The sequence below is a fragment of the Oncorhynchus clarkii genome, chromosome 5, assembly GCF_045791955.1.
Source record: "Oncorhynchus clarkii lewisi isolate Uvic-CL-2024 chromosome 5, UVic_Ocla_1.0, whole genome shotgun sequence".
NCBI lineage: Eukaryota > Metazoa > Chordata > Actinopteri > Salmoniformes > Salmonidae > Oncorhynchus > Oncorhynchus clarkii.
Window position 1 is genome coordinate 53,613,363 of NC_092151.1, and position 18,030 is coordinate 53,631,392.

The 18,030-nt window shown below is 43.5% G+C and overlaps 1 protein-coding gene across 1 annotated transcript in view; it reads right to left on the minus strand.

Annotated features, from left to right (window-relative positions):
- The window catches only part of LOC139410081 (E3 ubiquitin-protein ligase RNF220-like), a 43,220-nt gene extending 26,464 nt beyond the window's left edge, over window positions 1–16,756 (minus strand). Inside the window, exon 1 of the mRNA XM_071155519.1 lies at window positions 16,141–16,756. Within this exon, the coding sequence (XP_071011620.1) occupies window positions 16,141–16,756 (616 nt within the window). The remainder of the gene's footprint in view (window positions 1–16,140) is intronic.
- Window positions 16,757–18,030: the final 1,274 nt, after the last annotated feature.

Below are 18,030 nucleotides of genomic sequence, written 5' to 3' on the forward strand. Positions count from 1 at the left end.
TTACCACCATAATAAATAGCTGAGACAACACATAAAAGGTTATATACTGCTGGACCTCTGTTTTCCTACCAATTACCAGATCAGTGATTTAAGGTCACAGGGGACTGGTATTCTCAGTGGTGCACAGAGAGGTGTTTAGTTTACACCCCTCATACAGAGCTGGGGGTGTAGGGAGGGGGTGAGGGGTCACTCTCTGTACACTTTTACCTGGACGTTCATGGTTACTTTAACTGTATTGAGAGAACAGAACCCCGTCCCAAATTGTACTCTATTCTCCATATAGTGTTCTACTTTTGACCAGACCCCAGTATTCAAGGGTTAAAAAAAGGCTTCTAAAGTTTATAATTTACACTTTAAAAATGTAAGACTTTATTTGCCCTAATGAAAAATGTATCCACCACTAAAAAAATGATCAGGATAATAATTAACATGAACATTTCCTGTCGCTGCAGGATTATTTTATTGCTGCGAAAAAAATAGGGTCAAATTAAGATAGCACACCTGTATAGGGAATAGCGTATCATTTGGGATGCATAGAGTTTTGTGAGAAAACATGGGTGTTGTTGCTGTGGTTCAGAGGTCACAGGTCATATGAGTGAGCTTTCTAGGTCTGTGGGTCCCTCTGCTTTCATAGATCTGCTTCACAGCTGGGCGAGAAGTAAGCAGCAGGAGGTCTGAGTCTAATGCTGTATAATGAGGTCTGTGGCAACACACACATGCATGGATCTACGCACGCACTCGTGCACACACATACACAAGCGCACAGAGTACACACACACGCCCGCTGGCACGCACACAAGCATGCAGGTAGGTACGCAAACACACACACGCACACCCTCCCTCCCTCCCTCGCTTCCACCTGCCCACACACACACAAGCAAACACACACACACACACACACACACACACACACACACACACACACACACACACACACACACACACACACACACAGTTAGACTGTCATCTTGTGTGTGCTGATCTTCAGTAAGTGTCTGTTTAACCTGTGTGTTTGCCCTTCCTGCCCTTTCTATCTGCCTGAGTGATTTGTTAGACTCCGGGGACAGAACAGGGGATGTGGTCTTTTCTGACTGAGCCAGTGATCGACAACCGCGGCCCCATTCCCCTTCGCCCCAAATGGCAACCTATTCCCTATACAGTGCACTACTTTTGACCAGAGCCCATAGGGCAGAGGTTGGCAACAGCCGGGATTTTTTTTGGGCCCCTCAAAGTAAAAAAAAAAATGATAATAAAAAGACGTGATTGTGTCTCAATGTAATCAAGGTATGAAATGAACTCTCTTTGGGCTTAGTTGAGGTCAATTTGTAGTGTACAATTATAATTATGTTTCAGTCGCCCGACCATCCGCTCGGAAAAGAAATCGGCCCCCGCCTGAATCTAGTTGCTTACCCCCACATCACACACCCTTTCATTTGGGACGCGGCCATAAACGCTGAGAAAAAAAAGGGTTCTTTGCCAAGGGATAGTGTTTTACCAAGAACCATTTTCATCTGAAGAAACCATTTTGGAAAACAAGAGTTCAAAAATCCCTTGTTGGAAGATGAGGGTTCTTTGTAAGGCAAAGGGTTCTACCGAGAACCTTTAACAGGGTAGCCTAGTGCGGCAGGGTACCCAAGTGGTTAGAGTGTTGGACTAGTAACCGGAAGGTTGCAAGTTCAAATCCCTGAGCTGACAAGGTACAAATCTGTCATTCGGCCCCTGAACAGGCAGTTAACCCACTGTTCCTAGGCCGTCATTGAAAATAAGAATTTGTTTTTAACTAGTAAAATAAAACATCCTAATAATGTTTTTTCTTAGAGAGGCAAGACGGATTCCTTGGAAGTTAAAAGGGATTGGACATACAGTAGAATCCTTCTGGATCTGAATATGCTTTTTTATTGTGAGCTTTGTTTTCTTCTTTTAAATAGTGCCTGAGCATTAGTGTTTACCTCAGTGTTTACACTTTGAGTAATCTGATACTGCTAAATTTAAAAAGAGAACGTGAGCATGTTTCAAACTGTACCTGTATGGGAATAGGTGTGCATGTATCTGCTATTCCCTTAATAATTTTACATAATATCTCAAATTATTCATTGCTGACCTAGTTGATATCTTTGCTAAGATTTCTGTCTTTCAAATTAGTATTTTCTGTGGTTTTATTGAGCAGAGAGTAGGAGAAAAAGAAGGGAACATGAGTGAACCAGCAGTTTATTCGCCAGCAGCATACCACCCTGCATACCACTGCTGGCTTGCTTCTGAAGCTAAACAGGGTTGGTCCTGGTCAGTTCCTGGATGGGGGACCAGATGCTGCTGGAAGTGGTGTTGGAGGGCCAGTAGGAGGCACTCTTTCCTCTGGTCTAAAAAAAAAATGTGCTAATGCAGCATGGCAGTGATTGGCACTGCCCTGTGTAGGGTGCTGTCTTTCGGATGGGACATTAAACGGGTGTCCTGACTCTCTGAGGTCATTAAAGATCCCATGGCACTTATCGTAAGAGTAGGGGTGTTAACCCCAGTGTCCTGGCTAAATTCCCAATCTGGCCCTCGGACCATCATGGTCACCTAATAATCCTCTGTTTACAATTGCAAATGAGAATGTGTTCTCAGTCAACTTACCTGGTAAAATAACGGATAAATAAATAAAAAATAAAGTGTATGCTATACAGCAAATTGGCCAGTTTTACCTACTGTTGATTCAGAAGTTAAATTAACTCAACACTCAGTGGTGTAAAAGAAAATCCCGTTTTGGTGTTAACCAGAGTAACCTGAGGTTAGTGCGATTGTGTACTTTCTTCTCTGTGTAGAGTAAAACACTCCCATCGTTATGATATTTTCCAGCATGCTCTACTGCAGGTTGATTTTTGAGAATTGTTTGTTTCAATATCTGTATGTTTTGCATGTGCATTGATTGGTTGATCGACCTTATGCTATACACAAGATAAATAACGTACATTTTTCAAAACGAATCCAATCTGTCAGTAGTTATTATAGTTGTACATAGCATATAGTATATAGTAGTCATACTTATTGCACCGGTTACTGAGATGGTTGTCCAAGTTTAGACGATGTATGTGATTAAAAGTTACAATTGAAGGATATCCTCACTCTGGCTGGATTCCAATAGGAATTACACATCACTTTGAAAGCCCTCAAAGAAAGGCCTTGTGATACACATATTGTTAACAATAGTTACATTTTAAAGGCTAATAAGGCTAGTGTAACCGCTCATAGAGGGTTTCTAGGAAGAACCTTTAGACGATAAAATAGTTATTTGTAGAAGCACTTATAAAGGGCTCTAGGTAGAACCATTAACAGGGGGTTCTATGAAGAACCATCTGCAAAGGGTTCTACCTATCCCCAAAAACAGGTTCCCCTGTGGGGACCAACCGAAGAACCCTTTTTGGTTCTACTTAGCACCTTTTTTTTCTAAGAGTGTAGCCTTCTCTATAGCCACCCACCCAAAGCCCCCTCCACCCTTCATCTCCTCCTCCCCACTGGGTTTCCCCCTCTCCCACTACCTCTTCCTCCACGGATCTTTGAAGTGAGATCAGAGAGAGAAGCGTTCGGAATCACATGATGCAGCAAGTCGATCAGGTGCAGGGAGACGGAAGCTCTGTTAAAGCAGACTGTTGATTTAACGACCCCTGGTCCGCTCTCATAATGAGACCCGCTTTCTCTCATCTCTCTCTCTCTCTCTCTCTCTCTCACTCTCTCTTGTTATCATTCTCACTTTCGCTCTCTCGTTCTAGTTCTCTTTTATTTATTTATTTAGCTCTGTCTCTCTTTCGCTCTCTCTCTCTCGCTCTCTCTCTCCTCCCGCATCCTGTTCAACTGCCGAATTACTGTTTGTGACAATGTGAGGGGAATGCAGAAAGATAAAGGAAGACAAACGTTTCCAGACAAATGGTAGTTAATACAGCTGTAAAAAAGATGGTTCACTGAGCAGCCAAACAGGTGTCGCCAGTCATCACCAATGACCACTGTAATAGGGACGCCATCCAGCATCATACAGTGTTACCCTGGACGAGTCCCAAAAGGCGCCCCCTTCCCTACATAGTGCACTATATTGGGAATATGGTGCCATTTGGGACACAGATTTTACCCACTCTCTCTCCCCATTGCTACTGTAGAAATCCGCTGCCAGGCCTATAACTCCAGTCTTGCCCCATGCCATGGGGCTGTGGGGGCACTGGGCTGACTGACACATTGTAACATATGGATTCCATGATTCCAACCCCCCCTTGTCACTATACACTGAACGGGTGTGTATGGTGAGTGGATGAAAATAAGTGCACTATACACTGAGTATACAAAACATTAAGAACACCTGCTCTTTCGATGGCATAGACTGACCAGGTGAATCCAAAGGAAAGCTATGATCCCTTATTGATGCCACCAGTTAAATCCACTTCAATCAGTGTAGATGAAGGAGAGGAGGCAGGTTAAAGAAGGATCTTTAAGCCTTGAGACAATGGAGACATGGATTGTGTATGTGTCCCATTCAGAGGGTGAATGGGCAAGACAAAAGCTTTAAGTGCCTTTGAACGGGGTATGGTAGTAGGTGCCAGGCGCACCGATCTGTTTTTCACCCTCAACAGTTTCCGTGTGGATCAAGAATGGCACGTCACCCAAAGGACATTCAGCCAACTTGACACAATTGTGGGAAGCATCGGAGTCAAAAAAAAAAGGGCCAGCATCCCTGTGGAACGAGTCCATGTCCCGATGAATTGAGTCTGTTCTGATGGCAAAAGGGTGCAACTTAACATTAGGAAGGTGTTTCTAATGTTTTGTACACTCAGTGTAGATGACAGTACAGTGAAGGTTACCTGGGACTATAGAGATTGGTTGGACTGGAGTGGGTGTCTAGAACTATGAGGCAGTTTAGGGCATACATTGGGTTGGAATAAGTCTATATCATCACTATATGTCTAATAAATCACTGTGTGTGTTCATTTCATAGAAATAACTCCAAATATATATTTTTTATCATTTATTTCCCCGAGCCTCCTTTTGCCATTGATATAGAAAGTCTGATCGTGTGGGCGTGTTGATACAAATGTAAAGATATTTACCAACACAGCCCTGATTGGCGGATAGGATCTGGTATCGACTCTAGAGCATGAGAGATATTTTATTTAAAAAATGAAATGTCGAGAGCTACAAAAGTTTTTCTAGACATTAAATCGGCCCATTCTTCTCTTCTCCCATGAAACTCTTCCCCACAACTCTTTTCAAGTTCCTTAATGTTAGTGTGCAAGAGAAAGTAGGGCACTATGTTCTGCCAATATAACTGGTAAAATAATGTTTAATAAACAACTCTAAAGGGCCCCCCCCCCCTTTCTATTTTCCAAAATGATGTTCTCAGTTAAATTATCCCTGGCTTTAGATTTTTGGGGGGTTTTTCACTCTCAAAGTTACAATTTTCCGTAGAAAAACAATGAAGTTGGATGTTCTGAGTCCATTTTAATGCTTAAATCACATCACACAACCATTTTCATCTAGGTCTGGAAGAAAACAAACACTTTAATTTCACATCTAGCGAGTGAGGAATGTGCCATCTAATGTGCCAGTCTAGTGATGGCTCTGTACTGCTGCTGTTCATTTCATGGCAAAGTTTACAAATGATAGATACAAATGATATGCTTACTCGTGAAATACTGTACCAGTCAAAAGTTTGGACAAACCTACTCATTCAAGAGTTTTACTTTATCTTTTACTATTTTCTACATTGTAGAATAATAGTGAAGACATCAAAACTATGAAATAACACATATGGAATCACATAGTAACCAACCTTTTTAATGAGTTTGAGCCAATCAGTTGTGTTGTGACAAGGCCCTACACAGAAGAAAGCCCTATTTGGTAAAATACCAAGTCCATATAATGGCAAGAACATCTCCAATAAGCAAAGAGAAATTACAGTCCATCATCACTTTAAGACATGAAGGTCAGTCATTTCTGAAAATGTCAAGAACTTTGAAAGTTTCTTCAAGTGCAGTCGCAAAAACCATCAAGCGCTATGATGAAACTGGCTCTCATGAGGACCGCCACAGGAAAGGAAGACCCAGAGTTACCTCTACTGCAGAGGGTAAGTTCATTAGAGTTAACTGCATCTCAGATTGCAGCCCAAATAAATGCGTCACAGAGTTCAAGTAACAGACACATCTCAATATCAACTGTTCAGAGGAGACTGCGTGAATCAGGCCTTCATGGTCAAATTGCTGCAAAGAAACCACCAATAAGAAGAAGAGACTTGCTTGGGCCAAGAAACAAGAGCAATGGACATTATACTGGTGGAAATCTGGCCTTTGGTCTGATGAGTCCAAATTTGAGATTTTTTGTTTCAACCTCTGTCTTTGTGAGACACAGAGTAGGTGAACGAATGATCTCCGCAAGTGTGGTTCCCACCGTGAAGCATGGAGGAGGAGGTGTGATGCTGTTCATTGACTACAGCTCAGCGTTCAACATCATGAAAGCTCATCACCAAGCGAGGGATCCTGGGACTAAACACCTCCCTCTGCAACTGGATCCTGGACTTCCTGACAGTCCGCCCCCAGGTGGTGAGGGTAGGTAGCAACACATCTGCCACGCTGATCCTCAACACTGGCGCTCCCCAGGGGTGTGTGCTCAGTCCCCTCCTGTACTCCCTGTTCACCCATGACTGCATGGCCAGGCACGACTCCAACACCATCATTGAGTTTGCTGACAACACAACAGTGGTAGGCCTGATCACCAACAATGATGAGACAGCCTATAGGGAGGAGGTCAGAGACCTGGCCGGGTGGTGCCAGAATAACAACCTATCCATCAACGTAACCAAGACTAAGGAGATGATTGTGGACTACAGGAAAAGGAGCACCGAGCACTTCCCCATTCTCATCAATTGGGGCTGTAGTGGAGCAGGTTGAGAGATTCAAATTCCTTGGTGTCAACATCAGCAACAAACTAGATTGGTTCAAACACACCAAGACAGTCGTGAAGAGGGCACGACAAAGCCTATTCCCCTTCGGAAACTAAAAAGATTTGGCATGGGTCCTGAGATCCTCAGAAGGTTCTACAGCTGCAACATCGAGAGCATCACTGCCTGGTACGGCAATTGCTCGGACTTCAGAGGGTAGTGTGTACGGCCCAGTACATTACTGGTGCAAAGCTGCCTGCCATCCAGGAACTCTACACCAGGCAGTGTCAGAGGAAGGCCCTAAAAATGGTCAAAGACCCCAGCCACCCCAGTCATAGACAATTCTCTCTACTACTGCATGGCAAACGGTACCGGAGTGCCAAGTCTAGGACAAAAAGGCTTCTCAACAGTTTTTACCCCCAAGCCATAAGACTCTTGAACAGGTAACCAAATGGTTACCCGGACTATTTGCATTGTGTGCCCCCACCCCAACCCCTCTTTTACGCTGCTGCTACTCTCTGTTTATCTTATATGCATAGTCACTTTAACTATACATGTACATACTACCTAAATTGGCCCGACCAACCAGTGCTCCCGCACATTGGCTAACCGGGCTATCTGCATGGTGTCCCACCACCCGCCAACCCCTCTTTTTACACTTCTGCTACTCTCTGTTCATCATATATGCATAGTCACTTTAACGATACCGACATGTACATACTACCTCAATAAGCCTGACTTACAGGTGTCTGTATATAGCCTTGCTACTCTTTGTTCAAATTTCTTTTTACTGTTGTTTTATTTCTTTACCTACACACACACACACACACACACACACACGCACGCACACACACACACACACACACACACACACACACACACACACACACATTTTTTCTGCACCATTGGTTAGAGCCTGTAAGTAAGCATTTCACTGTTGTATTCGGCGCACGTGACAAATCAACTTTGATTTGATGTTATGGGGGTGCTTTGCTGGTGACACTGTCAGTGATTCAAGGCACACTTAACCAGCATGGCCACCAAAGCATTCTGCAGCGATACACCATCCCATCTGGTTTGTGCTTAGTGGGACTATCACTTGTTTTTCAACAGGACAATGACCCAAAACACACCTCCAGGCTGTGTAAGTGTCACGCTCTTCGTCAGTAAAGTAGTAAGGATCGGAGGACCAAAGCGCAGCGTGATGTAAGACGAAATAACACGAAGTACACTGAACAAACGTGACCGCTATCACCACAGAGTGCAAACATGCAACATCCATAGACATAGATAATCACCCATGAAATACTCAAGGAATATGGCTGCCTAAATATGGTTCCCAATCAGAGACAACAATAAACAGCTGCCTCTAATTGAGAACCAATCTAGGCAACCATAGACATACAAACCCCTAGACTGGTAACAACCCCATAAACATACAAAAGCCCTAGACAGGACAAAAAAAATATAATCACCCATGTCACACCCTGACCTAACCAAAATAATAAAGAAAACAAAGAATACTAAGGTCAGGGCGTGACAGTAAGGGATATTTGAACAAGGAGAGTGATGGAGTGCTGCATCATATGACCTGGCCTCCACAATCACCTGACCTCAACCCATTTGAGATGGTTTGGGATCAGTTGGAGCGCAGAGTGAAGGAAAAGCACTCAACAAGTGCTCAGCATATGTGGGAACTCCTTCAAGACGGTTGGGAAAGAATTCCAGGTGAAGCTGGTTGAGAGAATGCCAAGAGTGTGCAAAGCTGTCATCAAGGCAAAGGGTGGCTACTTTAAAGAATTTGAAGTATAAATACATTTGAATTTGTTTAACACTTTTTTGGTTAATTCCATATGTGTTATTTCATATGTTTGATGTCTTCACTATTATTCTACTATGTAGGAAATAGTAAAAATAAAGAAAACCCATTGAATGAATAGGTGTGTCCAAACTTTTGACTGGTACTGTAATTCTGTCAGGTAAGCCTACTTTGCAGTTAATATTTATTTGAGAAGGTTTGGGGGAAAGTATTTCTGTCAACCCACAAGACGGTTATCACACCAATTGGTTACACACGTTGTGATAGACAAACACGCAGGGGAAATATTGCTGGAAATTAATTGGCATATATTGTCTTAGGTTTGGCTTTTTAAGCCAATAGTGGCTAACCAGGGGTGGGATAATATCAATGTTGCATTGATTAGATAGTAGCTAGGAGTTTGCGGTGGCTTATACTTTTGAGATTTGTTTATGACAGTTTGCAGTTGAACACGTGAAAATTGAATGTACTTTCAGAATTGTTTGGCGAGCTATAAAGGTTGGCTGCGACCCCTGCTCTAGAGCCTACCCCTTTAAAGTAGGAGGATACATATGCAAATAAAAGATGACTGGTCATTGTTCACAATAATCAGATCAGATTGTGATGTCGTGATCTGGGCCATGACTTCACAAAACTCCATCCCACCTGAACAAGTTTAAATTCCAGGTATTTTTTAAAAACAGCTCTAACACAATAGAGCATTGTCAAAATGCATGTCAAAATGTTCACATTATCTGTGTAACTTTTTTGACTGCACTGCCCCTTTAAGGATAGTTTGGGATGGGGGTTTATCCTCTTGTGATATACAGTGCATTCGGACAGTATTCAGGCCCCTTGACTTTTTCCACATTTTGTTAGGTTACAGCCTTATTCTAAAATCAATTTACACACAACACCCCATAAATGACAAAGAAAAAGCAGGTTGTTACAAATTTCTGCTAATTTATAAAAAATAAAGAATGGAAATATCACATTTACATAAGTTTTCATCAAGGATCTCTCTATACTTTGCCTCGATCCTGACTAGTCTCCCAGTCCCTGCAGCTGAAAAACATCCCCACAGCATGATGCTGCCACCACCATGCTTCACCGTAGGGATGGTGCCAGTTTTCCTCCAGACGTGACGCTTGGCATTCAGGAAAAATAGTTCAATCTTGGTTTCAGCAGACCAATGTATCTTGTTTCTCATGGTCTAAGAGTCTTTAGGTGCCTTTTGGCAAACTCCAAGCGACCTATCATGTGCCTTTTACTGAGGAGTGGCTTCCGTCGGGCCACTCTACCATAAAGGCACGATTTGTAGAGCGCTGCAGAGATGGTTGTCCTTCTGGAAGGTTCTTCCATCTCCACAGAGGAACTCTAGAGCTCTGTCAAAGTGACTATTGGCTTCTTGGTCACCTCCCTGACCAAGGCCCTCTCCCCCGATTGCTCAGTCTGGCGGCCAGCTCTAGGAAGGCTGGCAGCCAGCTCTAAGAAGAGTCTTCGTGGTTCCGAACTTCTTCCATTTAAGAATGATGGAGGTCACTGTGTTCTTGGGGATCTTCAATGCTGCTGACATGTTTTGGTACCCTTCCCCAGATCTGTGCCTCGACACAATCCTGTCTCGGAGCTCTACGGACAATTCCTTCAACCTCATGGGTTGTTTTTTTGCTCTGACATGCACTGTCAACTGTGGGACCTCATAAAGACAGGTGTGCCTTTCCAAATCATGTTCATTCATTTGAATTTACCACAGGTGGACACCAATCAAGTTGTAGAAACATCTCAAGGATGATCAATGGAGACAGGATGCACCTGAGCTCAATTACGAGTCTCATAGCAAAGGGTCTGAATACTTATGTAAATAAGCTATTTATGTTTTATATTTTTAATACATTGGCAAACATTTCTAAAAATCTGTTTTTGCTTTGTCATTTTAGAATAAGGCTGTAACGTAACAAAATGTGGAAAAAGTCCAAGGGTCTGAGTAGTTTCTGAAGGCACTGTATCAATGTACTGTGTGTGGGTGCTGTGGATGGATAACTTCCACAAACTGCCTCTCCTGTCCAGAAAAGATCAAGGTAAATAAAAATAGAATAACAGAGGTCCCCATCCCCTGCTAAGATGAAAGCTCCTCAACTTAAGAGTACATTAGAGGAACCAACTACTGCCACAACAGGAGGGCAACAGTCAAACATAGTCAACCACGGCCCTCGAACATCAAACACAGTCGTCATTACATTAAAATATTTATTCTCTTATGTGTCTGAAATCAGCCCACACGGTCAACACAGAGCAGCAGTGAAGCACCGGGCTCAGACATTCTCTTCATCTATGGTAACACAGCTGTCAAATGGATCGTACCATTAGAACCTCTAGATTTGGGGATTTTTGGATGGGTTATTCTCTCTCTTCCTTATCTTAATGACCCCCCCCCCCCCCCCCTCGCTGTGTATGGCAAGGAGAGGGAAGATCACTGTAGCAGATGTACAGTACGACCACCTACTCAAACCGTGACTCGGGAACTCAGCAGCTTGACGGAATCTCGGATTAATGCGCCCTGCTCCCAGTTTCTTGAATTCGACACAGATATGGTGGGAAGCCTTCCTTATCAGGATGGGTGGTGGAATCTGCTGTTGAGGGAATTAGTTATTATTTTATGGGATAACTGGAATAACTGGATAGATAGATGCTAAATCCTCCAATGATGTGGAAGCGAGGCCCAAGGAAGTTAACAGAATGGGAGTGGGCAAACATTTGAGGGTTGCACTCCAGGGCTGGGTTCACCAGATGTGTTCAGTGTTCAAGAGTCCTTTACGGTATGTTATACAAGCCTGTGACGGGATTCAAGGTAACACCAACCTGCCTGTACAGAATCAATATCACATAGGTTAATTGTAGACTACTTCCTAAATGACACCCTATTCTCATAGGCCTCCCAGAGTAATGCACTTTGTAGGGAATAAGGCTTTTGGGGCACAGATTTCGACTTGGCACAGGGATTACTTCTCATGTGATGCTTTATGGGTTTAGTTGGTTCCAGACACAGTTTCCATATGTCGTGTGTGTGTGTGTGTGTGTGTGTGTGTGTGTGTGTGTGTGTGTGTGTGTGTGTGTGTGTGTGTGTGTGTGTGTGTGTGTGTGTGTGTGTGTGTGTGTGTGTGTGTGTGTGTGTGTGCGTGCCTATCACCTATGTGTGTGTGTCTATCACCTCTGTGTGTGTGTGTGTGTGTGTGTGCGTGCATGCGTGTGTGCGTGTGCAAGGTAGACTGCCTCTTATCAAAGCTGTGTGTCCTCATTCAATAACTGGGAGGCATGTTATCCAGTGCAGCTGTCCAGCTGAGGGTGTATTGAGTGAAGCCTCAGATAAGACACAGTTTACACCTAGCTGACAACCCAGGGGAGGAGATCAACAGGAACCGCTCGATGCTCATGCATACACATCTATCTGCTCTGCTCTCTATTCCCAAGATGTAGCCTCTCACACACACACCCATACACACGCATAGACACACACACAAACACGCTCAGACACAGACAGACACACACACACACACACCTGCTCCTTTCTCTAATGGCATAATTATTCTACCAACCTGTTTTCTCACATGCTTACGTTTACTATTCATATAGCTAGACGCTCCAGCTGCGTCTAGCTATCCGAACTCTCCCTTACAGTAACTGAAACTCGCCACCACACTGTGCGATAACGACGCAGGGAATCACGGGAAGATCAACACTGTCTGTCTGTGTCTTGAACGCTGTGGTAGGACGTGGTGTTTTGTCATTCTCTTCCTCTGTTCCCACTTCTGTTCTTGTACCCCTTTAGTTACAGCTCAAGTTTGAAACATCTCCCTGAGGAAAATAAGCATGATTCGCCTCGCTGGAGACATCTGCCCTTTGAAAGAGAGAGGCTGTTTGAACAGCTGTCACATCCCACTGCTCGTCTGAACATCTTCAGATGAAACAGAGAACGTCTGGGGCCGTATGTATCTCTGCTTCTGATCTTGGATCAGGTCCCCCCCCGTCCCCCGTCCATGCAGTCATCCGTTGTTATCTAAAAAGTGATCCTAAATTACACTCTGAGACGGTTGATACATATGGCCCCTAGGGTAATGTTGTGGTTTGGATACTAGAGGAGACGTCAACAAGCAACACGACGATGCAGAAGACAACAGGCAAACCCAGCAAGGATTACCACATCAAGCCTGTCTGGCCAAAGCAGGTAGAACTGTTTAAAACTGATACACTCGCACAAAATATCCCCATTCACGGTGAGATACTGTAGGTAGACATCCACTGGAGAGGGTGCGCGAATGGATGACTCTCTTAAGCGCATAGAAGCTGATAGAACAGAGAGAGATACCTGTGTAGAAAGAATGCCTGTGAACAAATGTGCTGCTTTCTTTGTGTGTTTTCTGTGTTCATTGTGATGCATGGGTCACGCATTTACATATGTAGGACTACGTTATGTACATGTACTGTATTGTGTCATGTATTGTCGTGTATGGGCCAGGTTGTCGACATAGCAACCAAAGAGTTCCATCCCCGAAGATTTGAAGCTTAACACTTAAGACTTTGGCCCTGAAGTGGCTGCCTGTTAGTCAGTGAAGAGGAACGAAACATCAGCCTTTCGAAAAGTCCCGGGAGTTCAATTGCATTAAAGCCCTTAGTTTGCCTGAGCTTCGATAAAATTGGATAAAGCAGGAAAAGCTGCTTCCATCACTCAGAATTCATTTCCCCCAAACTGATTTGAGCTGCATAGTACCCACTATGGGTTGGGAAACCCTATTCTGCCCCTGTCCATCTCTGTACTTTAATCAAATTATCCTCTATGTTCGGAGGTAATATAAACTAGGTTTGTCATGATACCAGTATCGCGATTCTAGGAAGTAAGGAAGGAAGGGAAACAAAACATGAAGTAGACTTACTTTCTTGAGGAAAACGGTCCTAATGTTGGAAAAATCTGCTTTATGTTGTCGCCAATGTTCCCTATAAGCTGTGCATGGGCGCGCAGTTACCCCGGGACTGCCGCACAGAAGAAATATCAGCCCACACAAAGAAGCACGAGATTGAACTCCACTCAACTTTCTAGTTTCTCCTATAGTTAATTCTATCAACGTTTCCCTTTACTGTGCGAATTGTGAATAAATCAACGCAATACTAGCCACTTTCAATGCAACATACCGAAACAAAACAAACTATACCATACATTTTCTTGTAGGCAGAACACATTGGAGTAGGATTCTATTGCATTAACAGGCACGACCCATACTCTACACAGACTTGTGCACCATAACCACTCAGAGCTGCAGGACACAAATAGACCATTTCCATATATGGATCTGTGCCATTCACTTTGAACTGGACTGTCTTTACAGCATGAGCAGTCATGAGTTGATGCGCTTATTATGAGATCAAAGCGAGAGCTGCACGTAGCCAGGTGTGTACACTTGTTCATGTTCTTTGCTAGTAAGTGAGCCCAGGTATAGCTAATTTCTAGTCCACAATGAGGGAGTGGTTGCTTCCTACAAGAACACAAAACATGTGCATTTCTAGCCATCTTTGAAAAACAAGTCAGGGAAATATATTTTTTTCTGTCTTAAAGGGGCAGTGTTGTATTTTGAGACAGTCTTGAATAAGCTAAGTAGCCAATAGGCAGAGGGTAGCATCATTTGTCTGACTCTCTGTAATAATGGTGTGGGAATAGTAATAAATAGTTTTTTGTAAAGTGGTTTCTTGCATCAAACAACACAACATTTTCAGTCACCTCCTTGTCTGAAGGACAAGTGGATAAACAGGTTAATGTCAAGCCCTGCATGTTTTTTTTCTCCAAAAGTCTCATGGAACGCAGGCCTACGTTGAGCACCACACATTGGCTGCTACTGTAGGCTGAACGATAGAAGACTTATTTCCATGTTAAAACGTTACGGGATGCATTTTCTCCATAGTTTTTCTATAGCCACTCTGATAGGCCTACGTTATGATCAAATAGCCACAGTAGCCTACTTGGCCATTGTTATAACTGTAAATGAAAGCGGGTACAGCCTCAGTGTTCACAGTACACTCTCGCCAGATGTCGCACAGCATTTTCACAACGTTCAAGTTTGCGCTCGGCAGACCAGGAATTAGCTCAGTGCCTAAAAGAATTAGAGGGAACATTGGTTGTCACCGAGAGTCACGTTTGTTTGTTTTGCAAGCTATAGCACACAATTGTTACATCACTAATTTAAGAACACACACACACACGAGTGCAAGTGTACACACGCGCACGCACACAGACACAGCCACGCGTGTGCGCACACACACCTGTTTGGCATCTTTCCTATCCTGTCCTTATTTGGGGCTTCATTATTGGGATTCCTGCCACTCTGTCTCCCAGGCAGCATCCACCCTGTCCCTGTTATTCAACCAGCAGCATGTTGTCAAAACCAATAAGTTTTCTCAAAGTCACACACACACACACACAAACTTTTCTCAAGACAACTCATCCAAGCACCAGGCCTTGATGTGTGGGATGAAACGTTTCTTTAAGGTGATACGGGGGGATATCACCCCTCTTCCCCGCTCCATCATCCCTCAATCCTTCCCCCATCTCCCCCTCTCCCTCTCTCTCTCTCTCTCTCTATCTCTCTCTCTCTCTCCTCACTCATTGTCATTATTTTCAACATGGCCCTCCTCTGATCTACTAAGGATTGTGGGTCCTCTCTCTACGGGGGATTTCAATGTCAGGCGACACCTTGACGGCCGTGAGGGGGTTTGATTTCCCATCATGCTTTGTGGTGGCGTGTCTACCTTCCTTCCCGCTCTTTGGAGGTGGAGGCGAGGGGAGGCGAACGCTGTGGTGCCCCAGCACCGTCGGGCAATTATCCTCTAGCATAATAAGGAGTGGCTCTCGCCCTGCCGCTCTGATTGACACCTCTCCTCCTTATTTGTCAACAAATCAGATGGCTCATAATGGCGTGGGTGGTCATATTGAGCTAAGGGTGTCGTTTGTGGAGCTGAGCATCGCATCGTCTCTCGCTCCCCTTCTCTCGCTCTCTGTCACCTCGTTATCTCTGACAGGGTGTCGCTTGCTCAAACTTCCCCTCCTTTGTCATCTCTCCATACTTGTGTCTGTGTTCAACCAGAATGACAAAAACTATATTCAGTGTAGGTACTAATGTTCATTTTGTGACCAATGACCAGAAACATGGACTGGTGGCTGTTTTCCACCAAGTGTCACATACTTTGCACAACCAGGAAAAAACTTTGGTTAAGATTGTCAAAGAGTAAAAAGGGCACACTCCAAAAAAAACACACATACACTGACAAGATGCAGGCCATAACTGTCATTCGATCGATTGTATTGAAACCATGGATTTTTAAAAGAGTGCAATGCGCACAATCCTTATATGACAACATATAAATGTGTTATGAGCAGTACACGTGACAGTAGGGTGATACTCACAGCCATCCTTACGGTCCTCAGGACTAGACAAGGCCTCACTGTCTGACAGCAGGCCAGACACCGCAAACAACTTCCTCCCAGAATCCTCAGCGGCTTTGAGCGACCACGGCGAACCAGACAGAATACGCCCTCCTCCAAACTCATACTGCTTCCTTTCCGAGTCGGTATAGCAGCCCTTGAGCCTCTTAGCAGGGGTGAAGGCTGACTGATAACCCCTGACCTCTCTCTCCTCAGGCAGGGAGGAGAAGGGTCTGAAGGCGCCTACCCCGCTGTGGTTGAGCATCTCTAGAGATGAGCAGTCCAGGTTGGGGGGGTGGAACTGGGGGTGGAGGTGGAGCAGGGAGGCAGGGAAGTCTCTGGCGGGGAAGGTGCCATGGCTGGAGACGGGCCCCTGGCGGTGGTACATGGAGGCAAATGTGTAGGAGCCGGAGGGGAAGGGGAGGTGGAGGTCCTTCTCGGAGATGGGGACACCGAAAGGCCGTGGGGCCTGGCAGGGGATGGAGGAATCGTGGCCAGCCTCGGCTGTGGAGGCCAGCACCATCAGGGCTGGGGAGGCCAGGGGACTGGGCAGGTAGGAGGAGCTGTCCATCTTAAAAGAGGGACGGTGGAGGTCCATCCAATCCACGCCTCCCTTAGTCCTATAGAGGGAGGGACTGGTCAGGGGGAGGGGCTGAGTGTTGGTGTGATTTGAAGATGATGTAGAATAACTTCACTGTGAGTCCATTCTCATAGGGCTATATAAGGAGAGAAGAGCATTGATTATCCAAATACAATTGTCAAGAAAGAGGGGTATTTAAGAAAGAGATATGGAAGACACATAGAGAACGATGACTCTCACAATGAACTAATGCAAATGCTGAATAATAACGTTAAAATAAAACATGTGCAAAATGATTTTTTTTCTTCAAATCTGGACAATTCTGTTAAGAAATACTTTGATAGCACTGGAAAAAACGTTATTTGTAACTGAGAATATATTTATTTGTAACTGAGAATATATTTAATTAAATGAAGAGTTAAGCTAAAAAAAACATGAAATATAGCAGAACATATAGCAGATCATATTGTAATAATTAATATAATGTAAATAAAATCTTGAAATGATGGTGTAGTTTACGGGGTATTTGTTTATGACTCATTAATAGCCTATCAGTCCATATATGTTTGCAATCTGCCCAATATCAAAAAAAGATTATGATGATCATCACAGTAAATAGGAAAATGTGGCTCTCAATTGAATACTTATTTTCCTTTTGTTCTATGATATTTATATGTGAAACAGCATTTATTGTAAAAATGTATATTCTATGACAAGTTAATGAAATAAGAACCCAATAGAAAACATTTTAATACTCTTACATTTCCATGTGATTGACACTACAATTTATCGATTGATCTTGGGATTAAATTTGTTTTCGGTGTGGCCCGCATAACACGTTATAAAATAATCCCAATATTGGTGTCTAACAAAAGATAATTCTAAAATCTAATTGTACAGATGTCCAAGAGGATTGTGAAACGAATAATTCATGTTGTTCGATGTTACAGTTTCTGAAATTAACTCATTTGTAGGCTAAAGAATAATATCTGAACAGCAGTTGTATTTAATTGAAAACAATCTTTAGTTATGAAAGAGATAGTTTTGTTAGTGATAATCTCCCATTTTATTGAACAGTAGCTAGGTTTCTATCCAATTGGCGACAGATTTTCATGCGAATATTCTAAAATCCGCATAAAAACAAGATGCGCATTTTCCCACCAGAGATGTGTTTCCATCTAATTGACTTGTTGCAGATAAAAGACTGTGTGTGATCACATGGTGCACATAAAATAACTTTTGCGGTTAAACTCCCATATGCAGAATCAAAAATACAAGTGTAATTATTTTCC